The sequence below is a fragment of the Vicugna pacos genome, chromosome 33 (genome assembly GCF_048564905.1).
Source record: "Vicugna pacos chromosome 33, VicPac4, whole genome shotgun sequence".
Taxonomy (NCBI): domain Eukaryota; kingdom Metazoa; phylum Chordata; class Mammalia; order Artiodactyla; family Camelidae; genus Vicugna; species Vicugna pacos.
The window spans coordinates 7253482-7279286 of NC_133019.1; the positions used below are offsets into that span (position 1 = coordinate 7253482).

At 35.5% G+C, this 25805-nt stretch overlaps 1 protein-coding gene and 1 pseudogene across 1 annotated transcript; one reads left to right on the forward strand and one right to left on the reverse strand.

Moving 5' to 3' along the window:
* Positions 1-2331: 2331 nt before the first annotated feature.
* On the reverse strand, positions 2332-2933 carry LOC102537738 (large ribosomal subunit protein uL11-like; annotated as a pseudogene).
* A 20273-nt stretch (positions 2934-23206) lies between these two features.
* Positions 23207-24548, forward strand: LOC102542719 (olfactory receptor 8B12-like). Its single transcript, XM_006209831.3, has 2 exons — positions 23207-23290; positions 23597-24548. Exon 2 carries the CDS (start codon positions 23613-23615, stop codon positions 24546-24548), a length of 936 nt encoding a protein of 311 aa, XP_006209893.1. The 5' UTR covers positions 23207-23290; positions 23597-23612.
* The last annotated feature ends 1257 nt before the right edge of the window (positions 24549-25805 follow it).

Here is a 25805-nt window from a genome sequence, read left to right on the forward strand (position 1 = left end):
TGTGTATATTTAACCACAACTTAGATTAAGATGTAAAATATTTCCATCCACGTTAGAAGGTTCCCTCTTTCCTTTTTCTTTTCCAGTGAGTACTACCTGCCCTCAACACTCCCTACGCCAAGAGCTAGCCACTATTCCTTTATTATCATAGATTAGTTTTGCCTGTATTTGAAATTTGCTTAAAATGTACTCTGTTGTTTCTGGCTTCTTTTCCTCAGTATAAACCCTGTGATATTCATCTATATTGTTGCATATATGGATAATTATTATTTTTTAAGGCTGCTTACTATTCCATTATGTGACTGTACAGTTATTTAGCCTGTTAATGAACAGGTCCAAGTTTTTGCCTGATATTAATACAGCTTCTAGAAACATTTTTGAACATGCATTTTGATTAAAGTAGGCAAACATTTCTTTTGGATGTATACTTAGATGTGAATTTACTGGATAACAGAGTAGGCATATGTTTAGATTTTATAAATGCTGCCAAACTGTTTTCAAAAATATTTAAGTCAATTTATACTGCTATCAACAATGTCCAAGAGTTCCAGTTTCTCTACATCCTTATTAACACTCAGTATTTTAATTTTATCCATTCTGGTGTTGTGGCAGAATGCTTTCTTGTTTTAATTTTCATTTTCCTAATGGTTACTGATGTTGAGCACATTTTGATATATTTATTGGCTATTTGAATATCTTCTTCTGCAAACTAATTATTTAAGTCTTTTTCCCATTTGAAAAACATGGCTGTTAGTTGTTTTCTTATTGCTTTGAAGAAATTTAAAAATTCTACATAGAAGTCCATATATGTGCACATGTGTTTGTATATATACATGGATGTATAATATAGGTATACATGGGTTGTATACCCATGTATACATACACACACACATATCTTTATCTCTGTCTCTCTATGTATCTATTTTTCTCCCAGATTATGTCTCACTTCTTCCTAATGTTATCTTTTGATAGCAGATGTTCTTAGTTTCTTAGTGTAATTTGTCAACTTTGCCTTTTATGGTTAGCGCTGTGTCTTGTTTAGGAGATCTTTAACTATTCTTCCTGACGCCAGAGGAAGAGAAATGTGAAGGGATGTAAGTGAGAAAGAAGACACAGCAAACCCACGGTGGCTTTGGCTCTTCCATATTTCGGGTCTCCTGATCTTCTGGCTCCACCCTCTGCTTATATTACCTCTACTTCTATTTTGGTTGATGCTTTGCAGGGGCAGGGCACTCGAGGCACGAAGGTGCCAGTATTGCAAGTATTTTTAATTTAATAAACATGTATTTTTCTTAATCTATTTTTTATGTCTTAAAGGGACTTTAAGAAAATATAATACATAATTAACTCCAAATAGTTAAACTATTAATTTTGATATAGTTTGACATATGTATATACACTCATGAAACCATCACCACAATCCTGTCCCTTTGAGAACTCTTCCATTCTCCCTGCCCACCCTTTCTAGGCAACCACTGATCTGCTTTCTGTCAGTCCTTTGTTTTCATTCTCAAGGTTTTCATATAAATGAAACTGTACAGCATGCATAAATTTTTGTCACTTGGTTTCATTATTTTGAGATTCTTCGATGTTGTGGAACAATTTTTTTTTGTTATTAAGTAGTGCATCCATTGAATGGATGCCCTACAACTACTACTGCTACTAGTATAATGAATATTCTACTACTTGTTGATGGTCCTTTTGGGTTGTTTCTAGTTTTTCGCTATTACAAACAAAACTATCATGAACATTGATGCGCAAGTCTTTGTATGAACATATCCTTTCATTTCTCTTTAGTGACATATAGGAGTGGATTGGTGAAGTCATATGATAGATTTATGTTTAACTTTTTAAGAAACTGCCAAATTGTTTTCCAATGTGGTTTTGCCATTTTACACTGCCACCAGTGAGATTTTCAACTCCTCCACATCCTCATCCACTTTTTAACAGAAGATATTTTAATTGGTGTCTAATAGTATCTCAATGTGGTTTTAGTTTGTGTTTCCCTAATGACCAATGATGATGAGCATCTATTCATATGGTCACTTGTCATCCATATATCTTCTCTGAGAAAATGTCTATCCAACTTATTTGCCCCTTTTTTAAAAAAAAAAAAAGCAGCCTGTTTATTCTTTATCATTGAGATTTCAGTTTTTAAAATATATTTTGCATCAAGTCCTTCAACAAATGAGACTTTCAAATAGTCCATGGTTTGTCTTTTCATTCTATTAACAGAAGATCGTAATTTTAATGAAGTCCAATTTATCACTTTTTTGGGGGTTGTCAAATAACCTTTTATTAAATCATCTTTCTTTGTAGTTAACTAGCTTGTCATTTCACTGCACCACTGTTGATGTCATCTGTGATGTTGTGAGAGTGGCAGCCATCAACACTGCAGCCCACAACTGGGCAGTTCCCAGGATCTCTTTAATGGTTCCAGAGAGTTCTCTGACTAAAGATCGGTGCCACATCTGTCAGGCAATGTTTACCATCTCATCAAAAGTGGTATTTCCACTGTGTTTAATGTTTTTCTGCTTCTTTCTCTTTCTTGGTGGTTCCTGGAGGGCTTTGATGATCAGCACAGAGGCAGAAGGTACCACCTCAATCTGGGCTTGTCTGTTCTAAAGTTTCACCGTAATCCTCAGACCCTTCCAATCACCAGTTGCCATGGTGATGCTGTCATCAACTTTTTTTTGGAGACAGACCCAGGGGACCAATCTTAGGGGCCAGGGCAGATGTGGCACCCACTTCCCCACTGGTGCACCTCAGGTATAAGATTTTGATCTTATTGGGGTTGAACTTAGGTGGTATGGTGGAGGTGGTGAGTGGCAGATGAACCAGATTCAGGACGACTGAAGATAGTTGCACCTCGGCTTCTTTTGAGCCAAAAGCTGAAAGCACTTTTTTCTTTTGTGAATTGTAGCTTTGTTCATGTATCCAAAAATGTTTTACTTGAGAAAATATCAGAAAAAGTTTCTCCTATATATTCTATTCTGAAGGTTTTAACATTTGAGTCTGTAATTAATTTTGAGTCCATTTTTGTATATAGTGTGAGGTATGAATCAAAGTGTTTTAATTTGTTTTGGTTTTGGTATGTGTGTTTTTGCACAAAGATGTCCAGTGATTGTTCTTTTACTTATGTTAAAAATCAATTGATTTTATTTCTGCGTGTTTGTTTCTGTTCCTTTCATCTACTTGTTTATCTTGCTGCCAATACCATACAGTTTTGATTACTGTAGCTTTAAAATAATTCCTGAAATCAGGAAGTGTAAGCCCTCTACCTTCATTCATCTTTTTCAAATTCGTTTTTGCTATTTTAGGTTCTTTGAATTTACATATGAATTTTAGAATTGGCTCGTAAATTCCTACAAAACAACCTGCTGAGATTTTGATTGAGATTAAATTTGTGAATCTTTCTGGGGAGAACTGACATTTATTCTCACCTCCACAGTAAATGGGAATGCCTACTTTCCTACAGTCCCTCCAACATAGTATTCTCAAAAATGTCAAATTTTCCAGCCTGATTGGTAAGAAACATTTATTAACTATTGTTATAATTTGCATTTCTCTAATAGAAACATTGGAGATGTTTTCAGGTATTTAATGGCTCTTGGTATTACTTCTTGTATCTTTTCACACCTTCTTGCCTCTTTTCTGTTGGATTTTGTTTTTCTCAATTTTTAGGAGAACTGTATATTAAGTATATTAGCTTTTTATTGGAGGTAAAAATTGCATATATTCCCCCCCCCCATTTGTGATTTGGCTTTTGACTTTCCTTATGACATAAAATTTTTATATTAAAGATTTTAATCTTTTATTGTTTCTGATATTTTAATCATAGTTAGAAATGCTTTCTTTCCTCTTAGGTTATACACAAATTCACTCATTTTTTTTTTCATAATGTTTGTGTGGTTTCATCCTTTCTCCATTTGAATGTCTGATCTTTTTAGAAATTGTACCAGTGTATGGTGTGAGGAACAGATCCAACTTTATCTTTTTCCATATGGCTATCCAGTTGTTCTATCACCACTTATAAAAAAAGTCCATCTTTTCCCTGCTGACTTGAGCTGTTGCCTTTAATACATACTAAGTTTCATAGGCACTTGAGTTATTTCTGTGTTTTCCATTCTGTTCTATTGGTCTCTAAGTCTACTCATAAGCCAATACCACACTGCTTTAATTATAGAAGCTTCATAATGTTTTCATATCTTGAAGGCAACTTCCCCATATTGTTCTTCTTTTTTTAGGGTTTTCCTAGCTATTCATTTTTAACCATAACCTTTATAATTAATCTGTCTAGTTCCAGAAAAAGCCCTGATGGCATATTTATTTATTGCATCTTAAATTTATAAGTAAACTTAGGGGGAATTAACATTTTGGGATCTTGAGACTTCCAATCATGAAGTACATCTTCCCATTTTTTTCAGGTCTACTTCAGTAACTTTAAAGAGAGTTTCATAATTTTCCTCATTTATGTTTTGCACATTTCTTATTAGATTTATGTTTGGGAATTTTTTTAAACTTTATTTTTGTTACTATAACAAGGGTTCTATCTTTTATTTTATATTCTGATTATTATTTGTATATGTGAATTTTATTGAATTATAATGTTAATTTTATACTTTGTAATATAACTTTTTGTAGAAGTTTTTCCTTGGATTCTTTTATATTTTCTGATTATGTTAATAAAATCTTCTATAAATAGAATTTTGCCTATTTCTTTTTGATTCTTAGCCTCTTATTCCTTTCCCATTTATAATCTAATTTTCTAATACACTTAGTACCATGTTAAGTAACGGAGACTGTAGATGTCTTGGTTTTACTCCTAGTTCTAATTAGAAATGCCTCTAGGGTTTTCACATTAAGTTGCTGGCTTTTGGTGTGAGTTTTACATATTTTACCATCTTAAATTCGTATCTATCATTCCCTAATTTAAAATATTTTAAAAACATGAGTGAATGTTGAATTTTGTCAACTGCTTTTTATCTTCTTTGGGATTTTATACCCTCAAATTTCCTTATCTTTCTAAGATTTTAATCTCTCCACCTCTACAGATTCTTCTAACGCTAGACATATGCAAGCCTGCTTTACCCTTAAAAATTCCTTTTGATAATTCCTTCTTTCTTCTCCCTTTTCTGTCCACATTTACAGTCTTAATGATATTTTTTAAAAAGTATTATATATGCCATGTCTTGCCCATGTCTCCCTTTGTACCCTAGTTTCAGAACGTAACTCTTCTGTTCAGATGCACTTGTATTTCAAAATCTGATTTTCCCATGCCAATGAGGAAGGCCTTCATGTCCGATTTTCAGGGCACTCGTAAGCCCTAGGTTCAGCTTCTGCTTGATTACTGCTCTGAAATTTCAGCATGAGGCCATCAGGTGGAAGGAGTCGCCCTGTCTGACCTGAATTTGGAGGTCTTATGCCTACTCCGATTTTTCCATGGGTATGAAGTTTCAGTTATGCAAGATGAATAAGTTCCAGAGATCTGCTGTGCAGCATTATACCTATAGTTAACACTTAAAAATTGTGTCGTACACTTAAAAATTTGTTAAGAGGCTAGATCCCATGTTACGTGATCTTACCATGATAAAAACAAAAAACAAAGCAAAACAACTAAGACACAGAAACAAGAAGCATAATCTCCCCCACTATATTTCATGTCATTTTTATCAGGAAAATAGCATTATTTAAGAAAGTAAATTTTAAGAAAAATGCATCATCATTTAATTAATACCATGTTTTAGAGGAAATTTTTTGTAGTCACTAGGGATTATTTTTTCAATTCTTTTTGAAAAGCAGAAATGATGGAATTATGGAATAATTATTGAATAAAAGTATGAATCATTCATATAGTGAACTTCTATCTTAGCCAAAATAATAGAGAATATGTACTCAGATTCTTGGCCTCCAAAGTGTAGTATCTTTAGAGAAATGTCACCATGGTTATGTGCAATTCTTCCCTGCTGTCTCTTCATGGCACATTACTGCTTCCATAGAGTCAATGGTAACATAGCATTTACTTCTCTCTCTCCTTGCACAGATTTTAAGCCCTCTTGAGGCAGCTTTCTTTGTTATTTGATAACAGAGTCTTTGGTAGCTTTAAAGGTTTCTAGATAATTTTACTGCAAAAGGTGATATGATGAGGGGCTTTGCCATGTTGAGTGTGTTAAGACCCTAGCCAGTTGCCAGGTCCAGAGACTGTGTTACTGAAATCTGTCATCGCTGCAGAGAGCCAGCACAGGGATTCCCACCTAGAGTCAACCTGCATCCTATCCGTGGCTCTGGAAGAGAGGCTCCTGCTTCTTTCTGCTCCTCGGATAAGCTATCCTTGGGGAACTGAAATTCTGTGCAGAAGTCAAAATGAGATCTATCTGTGAAAACTACATATTCTTGTTTGTTTTACAGACATTCTTCCTAGGAGGGCACTTGAGGGAAGCTTCTTTGGGTTCCAGTCAGATCTTGATATGTACACACGTATAAGAAACCCCCTTTTAAGTATCATTTCATGGCCTTAGTGCCATGGACAGATGATGTGTTCTTTTTTGAAGTGGAGAGGAGTATCCCGGCATGCTCTTGATTTGAAATCACAGTCTTTGGCTCAGAATTTATTCCAGGATAGGGCAGGCTTTGATTTCCTGCCATTACAGGAAAGGGACGTATACATGCTGAGGGCACCCCTCTTCCTACACTGTCCAAGCCATTTTTCCTTTTAGGAAGTGGGAGAGCAGAGACCATAAGACTGTACTGCTGACACTAAGCTGAACAGGGCAGCACCCATGTCTCTGTTTGTCCTTCTTCCTAACATGAAAGCCTCAAAATTGAGTGTTTCGAAACTACTCGTCCCTAATTTGGCTCTGGGCTGGGGTGACTGAAGCAGTGGAGGCAGAGATCACGATGTCTCTAGGGTTCTTCTTGGTTCTCACTCCTCCCTCAAGATGTGGTTCCAAAACAACTTGGGAAAGTGCTGAACGTCCCTGAGATGCTGCATCTCTGTCTTTGCTGTGAAAAATGGGTTTCCAGTGCACACTCTAGTTTAGCCCACCCTGCATCACTGGCCTCCCTGAGCTGCTGACAGTGTTAGGGCATTTTGCAAACAGGGGGTGTATTCATAAGTACAGAAAGAGACAGGAAGACATCTTCCAGTGTTAAGACTAGTCATTCTCCTGTTACAGCAATAGAAATTCTGGTTTCTGAGTCATGGAATTTTGGCCCATAAAGAGGTTCTTCTCTGCTACCTGCAAAGATGACTTCCTTGAAAACAGTGGCTGTGGGAAATGTCTCAACAGTGACTACTTTATTTGTTTCACAAATGGACAAGAACTCCATCCCACACTCTACTCCTTATTTTTAGATATCAGTCATTTTAACTGGGCTGAATTCTCACAACATCCTCAAGAGCTTGTCTTCTTAGATCTCTCCTACTCTTTTGTCATTTCACTTAAAATGATAATGAATCCTGTACTAGGAAGGAACATAACCACTGATTTGAAGTGCAAGATTCTGCTCTTTTCTTCTGCTTCTTTGTCATTAGTGATCACTGTCTTAATACTTAGGGTCTGGGGTCAGCATGGGATCTGTGTCCCTCAGGCCTATTCTCTGCTGATGCTTGGTTTGTATTGGGATAGATACTGGTGGTGTCATGCTTCACTCAGTGGCAATGGTAAGCCTGTCTTTCTGGGACCACGACATTATCAACCACTGCACATGGGGTAAACCTCTTCTCACCAAACTCTTTTTTTTTTTTTTATCAGCACTTGTTTCAGAAGCTGGTGGATTTTATAGTCATCAGCATGATGACTGATCATCTTCATTTCTTACATATTCATGCTTCCCACCAGCCTCCATTTCCTCTCTCCTGAGGCAGAGCCAAAAGCTGTTTCTTTTTCTTCGGGTCAGGGAAATGCTTGTACCTCAGTTTACCTCCTGGGATTGGGAGCTACAATGGTGGTTCTCAAACTTTTAAGCATGCATCTGAATCACTTGAAAGGTTGCTAAAACACGGATTCCAGGTCCCATCCCTAGGGTTTCTGACTCAGTAAGTCTGGGGTAGACTCAAGAATTTTCATTCCTGAGAAGTTCCCAGGGGATGCTTCTGCTGCCACTCAGTGAGAACCAAACATTGAGAACCACGAGGCTACGCCATCATCTTCTACAGCAAAGTAGCAGCCAGGCTGAAGTATCTACTCAACTAGCTTCCTGAGGTGAAAACACTAAGATTTTTCCTTTGAGTTGGAGAAATACTGGCATATCAAGTGTGTTTTATTTTTTAATTTTTTTCATGGTACATTTTGAATTCTAAGCATTTTCCTTCCAAAAAGTGATGTTATTTAATTTTTCCTCACATTTTTCTTCTCCCCGCCCCTGCCTTTGTGTGCAATCTTCTCCCGTACTCTTTATATGGTTTCCTTCTCCTCAGTCTTAGATTGTGTTCCCTAGAATACCCTGAGATAAAGATTCATGTGAAAGTGATATGTTTAGAAGTATTCCCAGGTAAATTCAGTACAGATTGAAGAAGGAAGACTGAAGAAGGTTGACAAAATGTGTAATATCAGGCAAAGTCTGATGAAGAGCAACTTTGGCTCAAAGCCTGCAAAGAGTCTTTGAAGACGTTGTGTGACATACCTCAGGATTGCCATGAGCAGGGCCAAGCGTCTGGAGTATTACCTTCTGGCACATGTCAATCATGGGGTTCAGGTGTACTCCAGGGATGTAGCTCTCCTGGCACCTGGGCTCTCCTGTGCAGGGAAAGCAGGCTTTGGTGTCCTGAGTGGAGCTCTCTGGCAAATAAAAGTAGATGCTTGCTGCTGGGAGTTTGTGAAAGCACACTCAAAGCTGGTGTGCATCAAAAAGAGAACAGGATTGTGGGGATGTGGGTGGAGCATCTAACAGGTATTTGGTACACTACCCAACTGGCAGAGGCATTTCTATGTTTATTGATGTGACATTAAGGAGAGAAAAGTTGCATCTGAACTGGTCATTTGTCATCTGTCTCCTGAGCTTGCTTCCTTCTGGACATATCTGCTACTCTTCATACATGGTCATGAACAAAATTCATCACAGTTTCTCTATCTTTCTTCTTATGCTCTGTGTCGAGTAAAATTTTGGTTTTTCTCGTTGTAAATAAATTATTCCCTCTTATAATCAAGGGGAAGAGATCTGTTTTTCTGCTGATGGTATCCTGGCTTCTTCTGCCTGTTTTCTTTTCAGATATTTAGAGCTGCAACCACTGATTCCTTCTCACTTAATTTGATATTATTCCAATTCTGACAAAAATGAGCAGTTCTTCAACAGTTCTCAAGTCGTGGTTCTTCAAAACTCCTGGAGGATATTGGCAGTTTCTTGCTGTCCCTAACTCTCCTGTCTGGTGTCCCCCAAGATGCTTTGGAAGTAGATGTTCCACCTACTTCTTGACCATTTAGGTTTCATTTGTATGGCTTTTCTACCTATTTGCTGGATATTTTCATTTGCCCCTGCAAGTCCATTCTCTATGCTCATCCATCTTGCTCTCTCCCCAGGAGTCTGACTGATATGGACTACATTAGTAGACTCTCTTGCTTTCTTGTCAGCAAGCAATGTGGGAAAAGAAGAGAGTAAGGACAGGGTATTTATTCTTCTGCCCTCCTCTCTGTGGTAGAGCCATGGAATGCATCCATCCATCAAGAGTCATGCTCAGGTCAAGTGGCCCTCCCCATATAGATCATTCCTCTTGCTACTAATTCAGGCCTAGAAGTGGTAATGGTGCCTCTTTTACTAGGATATTGCACAGTCTCTTATAAGCTTCCTGTATCTTACCCATTCTTGGAAATAGGTCCTGTTGTCTCTGCCTAACCAAAGTTTTTCTTTCCCGGATGTCTTGTGCACCCAGATGGCCTAGCTGGTGGGCTACAGGGTCAGTTTTCTAAAACATGATCTGGACATCTCTCGTGTTCTTTCTTACACCATCAACAGGACACAGTCACACATGTAAGTCAAAGACTAAGATCAACAGTTGCCCATCTCTCTGCTCCTCCTACCTCACACAAATAATGGCAGAGTTGACTGCCCTGTCCCTTCTCTGAATTGAAGAACGTTATTGCAAGTAGGAAGTGCTGGTGAATTGTTCCAGAGCAGTGTCTACCTTTTCTCTTCTTGAAGTGACATATGGTTTGGGAAAGCTGTCTCCTCAAATAGCTCTGGTTTATTTATTTACCTAAATTTTGCATAGAATGGGTTCCCAGAAACAGGGCTGATAATGGACCAATACAGGGAAACAGCTGGGCTGAAGAGGAAACAGGCTTTGAGAAATTGGAGTCTTCACATTTTCTAGTTACTTTTCCAAGATCATTTGAAAAATAAATGTTCCAACAGTGAAACAGTTCTGAGTTATATTTGTGGAACACTGGAAGCAAGAATTTAACATACAACTATGCGCATATGTGAGATATGTAATGAAATGTTTATTCACAAGAAGCAACCTGGTTTGAGCAATTATTCCTCCTCTCTGTAAAGGGGCCAATTCTCTCTGGCCAAAAGTGGGTAATTCCTCTAAAATGGGTACTTGTCCTTCCATGCCTTAGGAGAGTAAACAATGAGAAGAAACTTTTCTTTATCCATATCCCTGTTCTCCTTCTTAAGGGAGAGGAGTGGCTCATTACTGCTGAAGCTGGGAGACTGAACTGGGAACTAATGGTCCAGTCCCCTTTTGGCTCTTTTTAGGACCAGCCTGTCTTCTGGACTAACATTTGCCTCTTGTTTCATGTGTCCCATCCCCTTGGTAGGGAAGGTTTGATGCTGTCCACTTTCCTATGCCTGGGTTCATCAGACTTATCTGGGGAAAGCAGTGAGGGAATGAAAGAAACACACTGTGGATGTAGAGCTAAGCTGTATCCTCCAATTAACTTTATTAGTATTAAGATTAATCTTTTGATCTCCTTTTGTGAGGCTCCCATGTCTCATATCTCAGTTAGTTCTCTATTGAAAATGCAGAGAGTGGGATAAGTGATTATCATTCTTAATAAGGACAGACAAGAGCAACCTATAAAGATAGAAGCCAGAATACGGTAACTTTTTGGTGGAGGTGGGTAGTGCTGTTGACTGGAGGAGGGCATGAGGGAACTTTCTGGGATGCTGGAAATGTTCTGTATCTTTGGTGATTAAGGATCACCATTTGAACTGAAGATTTCTGCACTTTGTGTAATAAGATAATAAGAAAACCCCTCAAATTTTGGAAAGTAAACAACACATTTTTAAGCAATAATTGGATAAAAAAGGATATATCACCGTAAAGTTGGAGAATTTTTAGAATTGAATGAGCATGAAAACATTCATGTCAAAATTGGGAGTAGTTAAGTAGTGCACAGAGGAAAATTTATAGCTTAAATGCCGATATTAGAAAAGAAGATATTGAGTTTGATCTAAGTTTCTACCATGAAAAATTTTAAAAAGGAGTACAAATTAAACCAAAAGCAAGCAGAAAGAAGGAAACACAAACCAGAAAGCCAGCAGAGAAAAATAAATATAACCAAAAGCTATTTTTGAATAGATAAATAAAATTAATAAACACCAAGCTAGACTAATCAAGAAAAATAATAGAGAAGATAAAAATTACCAATATAAGGAATGAAAGAGGAGACATCAAGAAGATCTTATAAATGTTAAATAATCATTAAAGAATTATAACGTTGTGCCATTAAATTAGACAACAAAGAGGGAAGGGAAAAATTTCTTTAAAGACAAATTACCAAGTTTGATCCCACAAATAAATAGAAAATATTGAATAGCTCAGTAACTAGTAAAGAAACTGATTTTCACAGAAAGATTTCCCACAAAGAAACTAGAGGCCAACCTGGTTCATAAGCGAATTGTATCAAACACTTAAAGTAGAAATAATCTCAACCCTACAAATTTTTTTTCAGAAAATAGAGAAAGAGGAATTACTTCCCAACTTTCCCAGGAGGCCTTTATTACTTTGAGTTCCAAACCTGACAGAGAAATCACAAGAAAATATAGATCAATATTTCTTGTAAACAAAGACTTAAAACCTTTAATAAAAAAAATCATCTGCAATTTGAGTCCAACAGTATGTAAAAGCATAATACATCATGACAAAGTGGTTTCTCCTGGGAATGCGTACTTCATTTAACATCTGAACAGCAAAAGTACAATTTATGTATTAATAGAAAAAAGGAGGAAAACCATATAACATCTTCAAAGGACAAAGAAAAAGCATTGAAGACATTTTAATACCCTTTTATGACACTAATTTTCAGGAAGGAGACATCCTCATTAGATTCAGGGCACCTATGAAAAATTTACAGCTGACATCACATTCAATATTTAAAGATAATATCTTCTAACTAAGAGCAGGAATAAGGCAAGATTATCTATACTCCTCATTTCTATTGAACATTGTGCTAAAGCTCTAGCTTGTACAGTAAGGCAAGAAGTGGAAATAATTAAAAAACATATCAGAAAGAAAGATGTAAAGCTTTGGATGAATGAATGAATATACATTAAAGAATCTATAAAAAAGTAATTGAACTAATAAGTGAGTTTCACACAGTTTCAGCAGTTACACAAAAATCAACTGTATTTCTATATATTAGCAATGAATAATTAGAAAATGAAATTATAAAAACTTTAATTCCCATAGAATAAAAAATACTAAGGAGTAAATCTAAGAAAAGATGTTCAAGACCTCTACAAACAAAACATTGCAAAAGGAAATTACAGAAGAATGGAGAGTTGTATACCATGTTCATGAACCAAAAATCTCAATATCATTATGACAGCAATCTTCCAAATTAACCTATAGATTCAATGCAATCTCAATTAAAAATCCAAACAGGATTTGTTTTTAAAAAGAAACTGACAAGTTTATCTTAAATTTTATTTCAAAAGGCCTAGTTTAGCAAAAATAATTTTGAAGAGGAAGAACAAAGTTGGATTTCTACTAGTTAATTTTAAGACTTATACAGTTACAATAATCACATTATAGACATACAGATCAATGGGAAAAGACAGAGTCCAAAAATATACCAATATTTACATAGTCAGTTGATTTTGACAATGGTGCAAAGGTAATTTAATGGAGGAAAAGATAATGATTTCAACAAATGGTGCTGGAATAACTGAACATCTATATGGAAAAAAAATGAACCTCAGCCATTATCTCACCATTTGTACAAATGAACTTAAAATGCAGCATTCTCTTAAATGTAAGATCTAGAGCTCTTAATTTCTAAAAGGAAACACAGGAGAAATTCTTTCTCATAGTAGGTTGAGCGAAGATTTCCTAAACATGAAGAAAAGGAAAAAGATGACACAATGGACTTCATTAAGATTATTATGGCTACCCTTAACTTACTTCTTAGATTAAGAGATTGGAGGATTCCTTTCTGGTGGAAACTGATCAGCCCAAGAAGAAAGAACTAGATCTAAAGGATAGGAATTGCCTAAAAACACAGCCCATACAAACTACTGAAGAGTGAAGTCCTCTTGTTTACCAATCTGGTCAAAGCAAAGAGCCAAAGATCACTAGGCAGTAAAAAACAAGTGCAACATGAAAAAAGATTTAGATAAAACAAAGAATGTTAATAGGCAGTTGCTGTATCATATGGGTCTGTTTTTGTTGTTGTGGGTACTTCTAACTCACATATTTATTGGTAAAAGATGTAATGCTTTCCTCTAAGACCAGAAATGCATCAAGGCTGACATCTCCAGCCATTCCTATACAACATTGTAGTGTAGAGCCTAGCAAGTGCTATAAAGCAAGAACAATTTAAAATGTCATATTGATTGGAAAGGAAAGTAGACAGAGAACACAATGATCTATATAGAAAATCCTCACTAAGTTACAAAGAAGCTATTAGAACTAAAAGGAGAGTTTAGCAAGGGCAGAGGATACAAACTCAGGTCAAAATAATTATTTATATCTCTATATACGAGTAATAAACAATTAAAATTGAAATTAAAAAACAGTGCTATGTACAATAACGTCAAAACATGAAATACTTAGCTGAAAATCCAACAAAAAGTGGCAAGTTGGTACACTGAAGGCTAAAAAAAAATGAGAGAAATGAAAATAGTCCTAAATTATTGAAGAGACATTCCATAATCATAGAAAGAGGAATCAAAAGTAGTAAGATATCAATTCTCCCTAAAGTGATCTATTGATTCAATGCAACTGCAATCAAGATCCTACCATGATTTTGCAGAAATTGATGGGTTGCTTCTATAATTATACAGAAATGAGAAAGATCTAGACCAAACAGATGACCTGGATAAACAAGAACAAAGTTGGAGGATTTATACCATCTTATTTAAAGATTTACTCTAAAGATTCTGAAATAAAACAATCCACACTGGCATAAGGATAGAGTATAGATTGATGGAACAGACAGCTGCTCTACAAATAGATATACATACATATGGTTAACTTATTTTCAATGAAGTTACCAAAGCAATTCAATAAAGAAAAGAAAGTCTATTCAGTAAATGATGCTGAACAATTGGAAATCTATTTAATAACAAGTGAACTAAAAATGATTATACATCTAAATATAAGATTTAAAACTATAAAACTTTGAAAAGGAAATACAGGAAAGAAGACTTCTCACTTTGCATTAGGGAAAGATTTTCTTAAGACAAATAAAACATGAACCATAAAAGAAAAAATGTTCATAAACTGGATTTCATCAATATTAAAATGTTTTGCTCTTCAAAAGTGTTAAAAAGAAAAATGCAAGCTAGAAGAAAATGTTAATAAATTATATATCTGATAAAAGATTCATATCTAGAATACATAATATAATAATACTAAAATAAATTAATATATTTTGCTTACAACTCAATAATAAGACAACCAACCTAATATAAAATGGGAAAAGATTTGAACAAACTCTTCATTAGGGAAATGCAAATTAAAATCAAATGAGATATCAATATTCCTGCTAAATAAAAATGCAAAAACTCTCAACAAGATATTAGCAAGTTGAATTCAACAATACACTGAAAGGGTCATACACCACGATCAAGTGGGATTTATCTCAGGGATGGATCAATGTTTGCAAATCAATCAATGTGATACACCACATTAAAAATGAAGAATTAAAATCATACAGTCATTTTAATGGATGCAGAAAAAGCTTTTGACAAAATTAAACATAAATTTATGATAAAAAAGACTCTCAACAAGGTACATATAGAGAGAACACCTATCAACATAATAAAACCCAGATATACATCATACTCAACAGTGAAAAGCTGAAAGCATTTCCTCTAAGATCAGGAACAAGACGAGGATGCCCACTCTTACCACTCTTATTCAACATAATATTCGAAGTGCTAGCCACAGCAATCAGACAAGAAAAAGGAATAAAAGTAATCCAAATTAAAAGGAAGAAGGAAAACTGTCATGTATAACATGACAAATTTAATTAACACTGCTATATACTATATATGAAAGTTAAGGGAGTAAATCCTGAGTTCTCATAAAAAAGTAAGCAGTGATTTTATAACAGCATATTTTCAAAATGAATTGATAATAAAGTATAATTACCTAAAAAATCAAATGAGCCATAACTACACAATCATTAGAAGGTTTACAATTACAAAAATTGAAAGTAACAAGTGTTAGCAAAAATTTGATTGAGGTAGAACTCCCATGATAATAGGAATGTTCTGAAAACAAATTTTCAGTTTCTTATGAAACAAAAATTACATTTACTATACAACCCAGTATCTCACTGTATTTACCTATCTCTGAGAAATAGATTCCAAGACAAGATTATATGTGTAACACCTATCAGGGAAAATGAGGCAGGAGCTAGAGGAAAATGGGAGAGCCTCATCAGACTGGTGAGGCTGATGGTAAGAAAGGCTGATGGAGAATACTCGAGCCAAATTCCATCAGAGGAGTCCTACATCTGACAAGAACACACCTATTCTTTTTAGTCATTTTAGTCATTTTAGCTGGGGGTAGCCTGTGGGAAGCACAGACTCATGCTAATGTGGTGATGATCGATTTCAGAGTGTAGCAACAAGGACGATCAGTAGTTCACACTTCCTGAAGTGGTAGATTTGAGAAGTGCATGTTCATATCACCACAAGGAATTTAAATATAAACTACAATGTTTATTTCAATAAATTTATTTAAAAAGATAATTCACTGTTTAAAGCAAAAATGAGAACAATGTTACGGTGTTTATAAGATGTGATGAAATAAAATATATGACAATAATCACAAAGGATAGAAAGAGAAATGAAAGTATACTTTTTAAAGGTTTTTAATATTTACAGAGTACTAAACTATTATTTCAAGATAGATTTTGATAAGATAAAGTTACATATTGTCATCACTATTAGAAACCACTAATAAAATGAAATACAGTTAATAAGCCAACAGAGGAAATAAAAAAGAATACCAGAAAGTACTCAACCACTCTAAAAGAAGCAGGAAAAGATGGGGGGAAAGAACAAAGACCAGATGGGCTGAGCAGAAAACAAATAGCAAGACTGTAGGCTTAATTCAATAATTACATTGAATATAAACAGTCTAAACATGCCAATTAAAATATAGAAAAAGTTACACTGGATAAAGAAAAAATAAAAATGCAATTATATGCAGTTTATATAAATCACACTTAACATGCAAAAATGGATATCTTCTTTAAAAAGAGGATGGAGAAGAATATGCTGTGAAAGAACATAATCATAAGAAATCTGAAATAAGTGTACATTTCTGACACAGAAAACTTCAGGACTTGAAATATTAACAGAGATCATGAGGCATACTTCATAACAATTCATGTATAAAGCAATAAAAACACATAACAATTTTAGATGTATTATACAGAACATATTTAACAACACCTAATAACAGACCTTCAAATACATAAAGCAGGTACTGACAGAACTGAAAACAGGTAATGAAAAATTCACAATTAAAGTTGGAATTCAACACTCCTCTTTCAATAACTGATGAAACAAGTAGACAAAAAATCATTATAGACATGGAAGACTTGAATAACTCTATCAACTGACATGAATAAAGTGACATTTATGCAACATCTCACCCAACAATAGAATACAGATTTTTTGCAAGTGCACATGGACAACTCACTAAGATAGACCATATGCTGGGACATTAAACAACTTTCAGTAAATTTAGAAGACCCTAAAACATGCAGAGTATATTCTCTGACTACTGCAGAAGTATATTTCAGAAACTAAGAACAGATCACTGCAAAAACAGTATCAAGAGATAAGATCATAGTATCTTTAGTATCTCTGTGGTTTGGAAGAGAAGGAAAGAGAAGAAAGAAGCACAAATTAAGTCTGACTAAAATTTTGAACCCAGGGAACCATAAGCACGATGGCAGAAATGAATAAATAAGCAAAGGTGAGGATAAGAAGCTAGATTTCGGACTATTTGGAAATTGAAGTACACATTCTTTTCCCCCCCTTTCCAGTCATCAAGATTTATTGAAGTACAGTCAGTTACAATGTGTCAATTTTTCGCATATAGCACTATGTCCCAGTCATGTATATACATACATGTATTTATTTTCATATTCTTTTTCATTAAAGGATTACAAGATATTGAATATAGTTCCCTGTGCTATATAGAAGAAGTTTGTTTTTTGTTTTTAATCTATTTTTATATATAGTGGCTAACATTTGCAAATCTCAAGCTCCCAAATTTAGCCCCTCCCACTCGCTTTCCACTGGTAACCATAAGACTGTTTACTATGTCTGCGAGTCTGTTTCTGTTTTGCAGATGAGTTCATTAGTGTCCTCTTCTTTTTTTAAGATTCCACATATGAGTGATATCATATAGTACTTTTCTTTCTCTTTCTGGCTTACTTCACTTGGAATGACGATCTCTAGGTCCATCCATGAGGCTGCAAATGGTATTATTTTATTCTTCTTATTCCATTGTATAAATATATCACAATTTCTTTATCCAGTCATCTGTTAATGGACATTTAGGTTGTTTCCATGTCTTGGCTATTGCTTATAGTGCTGTTATGAACTTTGGGGAGCATGTATCTTGAAATACATATTCTTAAATAACTCAATTTTGAGACAGAAACCACAATGGAAGTTGGAAAATATTTTCAAACTGAATAAAAAATGAAAAAAAATGCTGACCATTGTGTGGTGTAACTAAAGCAATTTCTGGAGGGAAATTTATAATTTAAAATGTATACATTAGAGAAAAAAAAAGTTTAACATCAACAACAAATGTTTCTCACCTTAAAAATCTAGACATTAAAAAAGCAAACTGAATCCAAACTAAGAGGAAAGAAAAAAGTGATAAAGATGAGAGTGTAAATTAATGAAATAGAGTATCAATAATTAGCAGAGAAAATCAATTAAAACTTAGAATGTGGACTTTTTAAGAGATTAAGAAAATTGATAAAATTCTAATTAGGCTCACTAAAAAAAGATATAAGACAAAAACTAACAATATCAAGAATGAAAGGGGGGCAATCACTACAGATTCCACAGATAATAAAAGAAAAATTATTATGAACAACTTTATGCTGATAAAGTCGATAACTTCAAGGAACTTCAAGAAAATTCTTTGAAAGATGCAAATTAGTAAAACTTACAATAGAAGAAATAGAAAACTAAATAGTCCTAAATCTATTAAAGGAATAGAATTTATTATAAAATTTTTCCCACAAAGGAAATTCTAGGCTTTAATATTGAATTATTCTAAACATATAAGGACAAAATAAAGATTAGCAGTGATATGGAAAGAGTAAACTGGAGTGCAAGAGTTTGGTTTATTTAAATCCATTTTCATTTCTTTTTTCCCTTGAACGTACAGAAACATTAGCTAATTTTCACATTAGAAACTCTTTTTTTGGCTTCTGCGAATTTCATGAATTCAAGAAATATTTACTTAACCTTTGACTATTCTATCTTTAAATATTTTTGCTTATAACAATTCATCATTCCTCTTGATCAGAGTATCCTAATTTGTATTTTGAGCCCTTTCTTGCAAACTCTGAACCTCTCCTGCCAACTTTTTACTTTTCTTTCCCTTTTGAGGATTTTTGCCAGGATTTTATCACCTAGACTAAAATCTAGCTCCTCGTCTTCTCCACTCCTTATTTATTCATTTCTGCCATCCTGCTCATGGTTCCCTAGGTTCAAAATTTTAGTCAGATTTAATTTGTGCTTCTTTCTTCTCTTTCCTTCTCTCCCAAACCATAGAGATACTAAGTCCTGTTCTTCCACGCTCTTATCTCTTGATACAGCTTTTACTTTATTATTTCCACTGCTTATGAAACCTGAACTGATTTTCCAGCTTTCAGTTTCTCCCTGTTAGCTAATCCTGTAGATCATCTAAATGATCTTTTTCTAAAATCTTTTTCATCCATAGATATAGATGTGAATAATAATAATAATAATTACAATAACAACAATAATTTACAACAACATAATGCTTTTTGTATCTCCTATGTTCTATATAATGGAAACTACACCATTTATGATTATTATTCCCATTTTTAGATACATTATTTGAAATGCAAAAGAGGTTAAAGCTCCCAAGGCCACATAGCTAGTGAGTGTCAGAGCCAGGAATTGCAGAGGTTGGTTTGATTCTACACACAGTTTCCCATTTAACTGAGATATATTTTACAGTGAGAAAGGCTGCTACATATACATATATATGTATTTACATGCAATATAATGTGTATGTGCAGTTGAACTGTAATAATTCTACACAATAAAACTGAAAAAGGGGAAAAAAAGGCTGCTACTAATAATTTTGGGGAGGACAACAGATGCTAACTAGGGCCAACACAAATGAACCAGAACTTACAATACCCCACTAATACTGTCCTCTACTTTTTCCTCAGTAAAGAAAGGGAACGATTGGGCAATCTGTTTTGGGGACAAAGATGTGTTTATTTTTGTACTTGTTGAGTTCAGGGTGACAAAAGAACAGAGCGTGCTGGAACATTTTAACAGAGAGGTTATACATACAGGACAGGGAAGTATCAGAAAGATGATAATTAAAGGTACAAATTTGAAAACTAACCATATAGATGATGTTGTTGAAGTCATGGATGAACTCACCAATCATTTAAGGAAGAAAAGGCTTAGATGGTTGAGGACTGAACACTGGAAATTTTGAAACATGAGGAGAATAAAGTGAAAAAGAGACAGAACAGAAGATGCCTCTATTAGGCTGTAAACCCCTTTAGGACAGGAACCATTTCTTTTGAATTGCTTTACCTAACATTTTGATATGCCAAAGATATATATCAAAAACCAACTGAAAGGTGGGGAGGGTATAGCTCAGAGGTAGACTGCATGCCTAGCATGCACGAGATCCTGGGTTCAATCCCCAGCACCGCCATTAAAAATAAATACATAAATAAACATAATTACCTCTCCTCCGTCCTCCACCAAAAACAAAACAAAACAAAAACCAATTGAACATTAAGTATAGTACAGAGCATATGACTTCTGATGGATGGATTTAATTATATGCCTGTCCTTGGAGCCTAACTGAAATCATATCAAATGATGACATTTCAGCTGCCATCTTTTCTCTCTGTGCAGGCTCTCTGACTTTTTTGGTTGGAATTATGGCTTATTCTTGTATTTTTCTTGTGTGGAGTGAAGGGTACTGACCTTAGCACCACTCTGGTGCTGCTTAAAGGCCTATCAGACATTTGAGGGTTAAATGGATGTGTATGAGGCACGTATACATAGACATTGGATTGTACAGACATTTTCCACATGAGTATGTTATAATCCATGTTTCATTATATATTTTAGTGTTAGCAGTAAATAGACAAGGAATCCATTATACAGACATTCAAGTTTTAGGAAAGAGTTCTGTGGCAAAAGTAACTTAATCAAGAATATTTACTTCTATGTTTCTCTCTGCTTGTACTGGAGCAAGTCAACAGTGAAGATGACTTTAGAGAAGTCCTAGAAGAGAGAAGTTCACTTGAAATAAAACCTTGATGCATTTAAAATAAAATTCCCATGGAAACCATCTGTGAAGTGACAAAAATCTCAGAAGAATTTTCCCTGGTGTTGAATCATGAATTCCTAGAGGAAAGTGAAGATTTAATAAACCCCTAAGTTCTTCTTTGCCCTTGGGTCTTAAGGAGAGCTTACTTGTGGTGCTTATTTTAGTTTTTTTTTTTTTCATAATGGATTATTTTTCTCTATTTCCTAAATACGTGTAGTGGGATTGAGAATAGGGATGGGGATTCATTTGAGTCACTGTGGGCTGTGGACAATTCTCAGTGTAAATAGATAAGACTCCATCACTGCTGAGTCTTAGCAAGTCCTCAATGATGTATATGCACATACTCATTAACATACAGTGGTTTTTAGGTGTTTCAGTTGGACTTGGCTGGAGGAAAGTGGAGTTCTGCTTTTGTGTTTCGATTTCCTAACTTCTCCAAGAGGACTCCAGCCCTTAACTCAGACCAGAAACATATATAACTCATCTGCTAACTGAGACATGAATTTCCCCAAATAGAAATTTATTTTGTGGATAGAAAATCTGCCATCCTTAATATATAAAAGCTCCTGGTAAAGAGTGTAGAATGCAAATTGCTACCCAAAATTTTATTAGTCTTTGTGTCAGTTTCAGTAAACCTACATTATGCGATTTATCACTTTATGAAACCTCAGCAAGGTCCCTTGTCCCCCTATCCAGTTACTGTCATCAGAGTTCTCTCCCTCACAGCCAGTAATTTGGGTTAAAGTATTGCATTTAAAGTGCAGGACAAAAACGTGATGCCTCGGAAAGGTGCTGCATTAAGCCATGAATGTGCCATGTTTTATCAGAGTGACTGATCTTATGAAGAGAAGTTTTTCAGGTGTCTTTCAAGTCATTGCTCAAATGTCAGATTACTCTAAAGTTTAAGTATGTAACCCTTGCCTTTTCTATTCCTATATCATAATCATGCTTTCCTTTTCTTCATCACACTTTTCATGTTACGTGTTTTACCTCTTTCTTTCATATATTTTTTGTCTTATTCCATTTGAACGAAAACTCCATGAGGGCAGAGATCCTTTTTTTTTTTTTTTCTTTTCTTTTCTTTTTCACTGAAGGATCACTAGGTTCTTAGACAGGTTTCAGAGACAGGGTGTATATTCAATAGGGACCTGTTGACAGACGGTGTTCTTCTTCTTCAAAATCTTTCATCAACCCCTCTTTATCTGACAGACTGGCTACAGAGCCTGTTCTCCACTTTTAGGTCTTGATAAAAGTTGCTATTAGTTATCTGACAAATATTTGTTTTAAATAATCAAGCTTAAATTGCATGATCAAGTAATGGAGTAAAACCTGAGAAAGTTACTTTAGTTTTAAGGTTCAAGAAGGTGCAAACAATTCTTGGTATATGTTGGACGTGACTGAAATAATAAATATCCTCCTCTGAAGTCCAGTCCTCTAATTTTATCTTGGCTGTAACACTTTCTGCATTGCATTAGAGTTATGTAAGTACTTCAATCCATAAAGAATCTCAGAGATCCTAGAAAGTAAAAAATGTTGCTTCAGAGATTTCATTGTAATGTAGCCCAGTGATTAAGACTAAGAAGTTTGGAGTTGGATAGACCAGGTTTTGACTCAAGATTCTGGAGCCTTCTAGTTGTGTGTGATCCTCCATTTTTAAAATCAAGATTAATAGGTCTAATACATAAGGTTGTTTTAAGGAATAAACAAGATAAAATTACTTGTGCATTCCTTTAGATACTTGGTGTCACTATGAGGTTCCTGGGTCACATAGAGTGTTTGGTATACAGTAAGTGCTCAATATATAGGATAGCAAGAATTATTTTTCCCACATTGCTTTGCTCTTAATTATGCTTAAAAAGATGCAACCTGAATAAACGAATAAGTCATTAAAATACATGTTAAACATTATCAAAGATGTAAACACACATGTCTTCATCCTTGGGGAAGGTGGACTCTGGAGGAGCAATCCTGAGGGAGTCTCTGTAGTGAGGTCACTGAGATCTCAAAACCAGAATAAAACTCTTTAGTTCCCCGTTATCCACGGGCATTAGGAAAGGATACTGTTTCATCTCTCAAAGCTGGACAAGATGCCCAGGGCAAAGCCACAATCGGAGATCATGTTCTGCTCATCAAGAGAACCAAGATAAACTGGAGGTTTTGATCCTTCAAGTAGAGATACAGAAGCAGCAGCCTCTGAGCTCTGAGCTGTCACCCTCTTTTCACCAGGGCCATTTGAGTGTCCATGAAAGAGATGGATGAGAGCCAGCAGAGCACAGAACTGTGACATCAAACAGAAAGAGGGTGAGTGTCTGTCTGACCTGGTCCATCCTGTGGCAGAGTGGTTGAAAGCTCTAAGTCTGTGAGCCAGACCACTTGAGTTCATCTTCTGTTGCAATTTAGAAGCACTAGGACTTGTGCAAGTCACTTAGGCCCAGCGTCTGCATCTGTCAAATGTTACTGAGCAGTTAGAACAATGCCCATTCTGTAGTTAGTGCTCAGTAAATGTTTCTTTTCTTTTCTTCTCCATTTCAACTCCATAACTTCCATTAACTTTCATAATACATAGCCTCTGTTTCTTTCAGTGATTCTTTTCTTTTTCCCTCATAGATTGTCCTAGAAAAGAATGGCTGCAGATAATACCTCATCTGTGACAGAGTTCATCCTCGCAGGCTTAACGAACCAGCCAGAACTCCGGATCCCCCTCTTCTTCCTGTTCCTAAGTTTTTACGTGGTGACTGTGGTGGGGAACCTGGGCTTGATAACCTTGATTGGACTGAATTCTCACCTTCATATTCCCATGTACTTTTTCCTCTTCAACTTGTCCTTCATAGATTTTAGTTACTCCACTACCCTAACCCCTAAAATGCTGATGGGTTTTGTCTCAAAGAAGAACATCATTTCCTATGCAGGGTGTATGACTCAGTTTTTTTTCTTCTGTTTCTTTGTGTTTTCTGAATCCTACATCCTGTCAGCAATGGCATATGATCGCTATGTTGCCATCTGTAAGCCACTGGTGTACATGGTCACCATGTCTCCTCAGGTGTGTTTACTCCTTTTGTTGGGTGTCTATGGGATGGGAGTATTTGGGGCTGTGACCCATATGGGAAACATAATGTTTATGACCTTTTGTGCTGATAACCTTGTCAATCACTTTATGTGTGACATCATTCCCCTCCTTGAGCTGTCCTGCCACAGCTCGCACATAAATTTGCTGGTGGTCTTTATTGTCGTGACCATTGGCATTGGGGTGCCCATCGTGACCATTTTTATCTCTTATGGTTTCATTCTTTCTAGCATTCTCCGTATTAGTTCTACTGAGGGCCGATCCAAAGCCTTTAGCACCTGCAGCTCCCACATAATTGTGGTATCTCTTTTCTTTGGGTCAGGAGCTTTCATGTACCTCAAACCACCTTCTATTTTACCCCTTGACCAGGGGAAAGTGTCGTCTGTATTCTATACTGCTGTGGTGCCCATGTTAAATCCATTAATCTATAGCCTGAGGAACAAGGATGTCAAAGTTGCTCTGAAGAAAACCTTGAGCAGAAGAATCTTCTCCTGAAAATGACTAAGAAAGGGGTTTCAAATCTTTGTTTACCAGTGTTTCTTTGATTTATTTATTCTTTTCAGTGAAGGAAACAAGTGCCAGTGCTTGCTCTCCTATACTTAGAGGAAGTTTTTAACTTACTCTTAAGCATTATATTTTCTCTACTCCTTGCTCCAGCCAACTGTTCCAATCATTCTTGTTTTATGAGAACTGTTTCCATAGTCATAGAGGCTTACTCTTAAACAGGTCTAGAAATGATTTAATTCAGCCCCTCATATGACATTTTACACACTGGAGACTCATAAACATTCAGAGGTGGCCCGGGAACACACAGGTATCTGGTGTCAGAGGTGAGATTGGAATCTAGACCCTTTAATTTGAATCCACTTTGTTCTGCTTTCCTTTAGCCATGCTTTCTAAGATTTCGTTTCAAAGGTGTTTATTTTTAATTCTGCATTTATAGAAAACTAATTCTATCTACAGCGATGTCATACAACTTTTCAAGGGTTAATGTTTGGAACATCATTTTTGTAAGAATGCTGGAGGTAAAAAATTTGGTGATTTTGTCTTGTCAAAATGATAAAAAATGGTTTAATATTTCTGGGTAGGAAATAAAGTTCCATATAGAATCAAGCACGTTGTCCACTGAGGTGGCATACAGATCTCTAAGGACACAGGCTAACTTATTAGGCCTTCCAATGGAGAGAGACACAGATTAAGGGAACTTAAAGGTGTTGGATACAAACTTCACTCATTATTTCCAGACTAATATGATGGAACTTGGAGCCTCACTTCTTGGGTCTGAATGATGTAATTGAGTAATAGATAGCTCCGGGTGGAAGTGAGCCGTTAGAGTGGCATCAACCAGTTACTAGGAAGGCCACTGTATTTTAAGGCATTGTATGTAGCTATGATCTTTTAATAGTAGCTCGAATTTAGGGGAAACAGATGCTGGTCTCAGGACAGGTCATATATTCACAGTATTGGGCAAATCAAGGTACAGCTTTACAAAAAGACTCAGAAGAACAATTTTTTTAACACATTATTAGAAGTAATAGCATGAGAACTGTTTGCAAGATACTTTGACTTACCAACTTTTCTTAGGAAAGTTCTCTTCCACTAGAAAAAAGGAAAAGTTTGGATAAATGTTTAGTTTTATCCTCTGACATGGTTGTTCAGTGAGGATGTAATAAAAAGAGTGAAAGTGTAGGGGAGGCTTGTGCTTTAGACTATATGGCAGAAGGGAAGATAGCTGAATTCAGGATATTTATG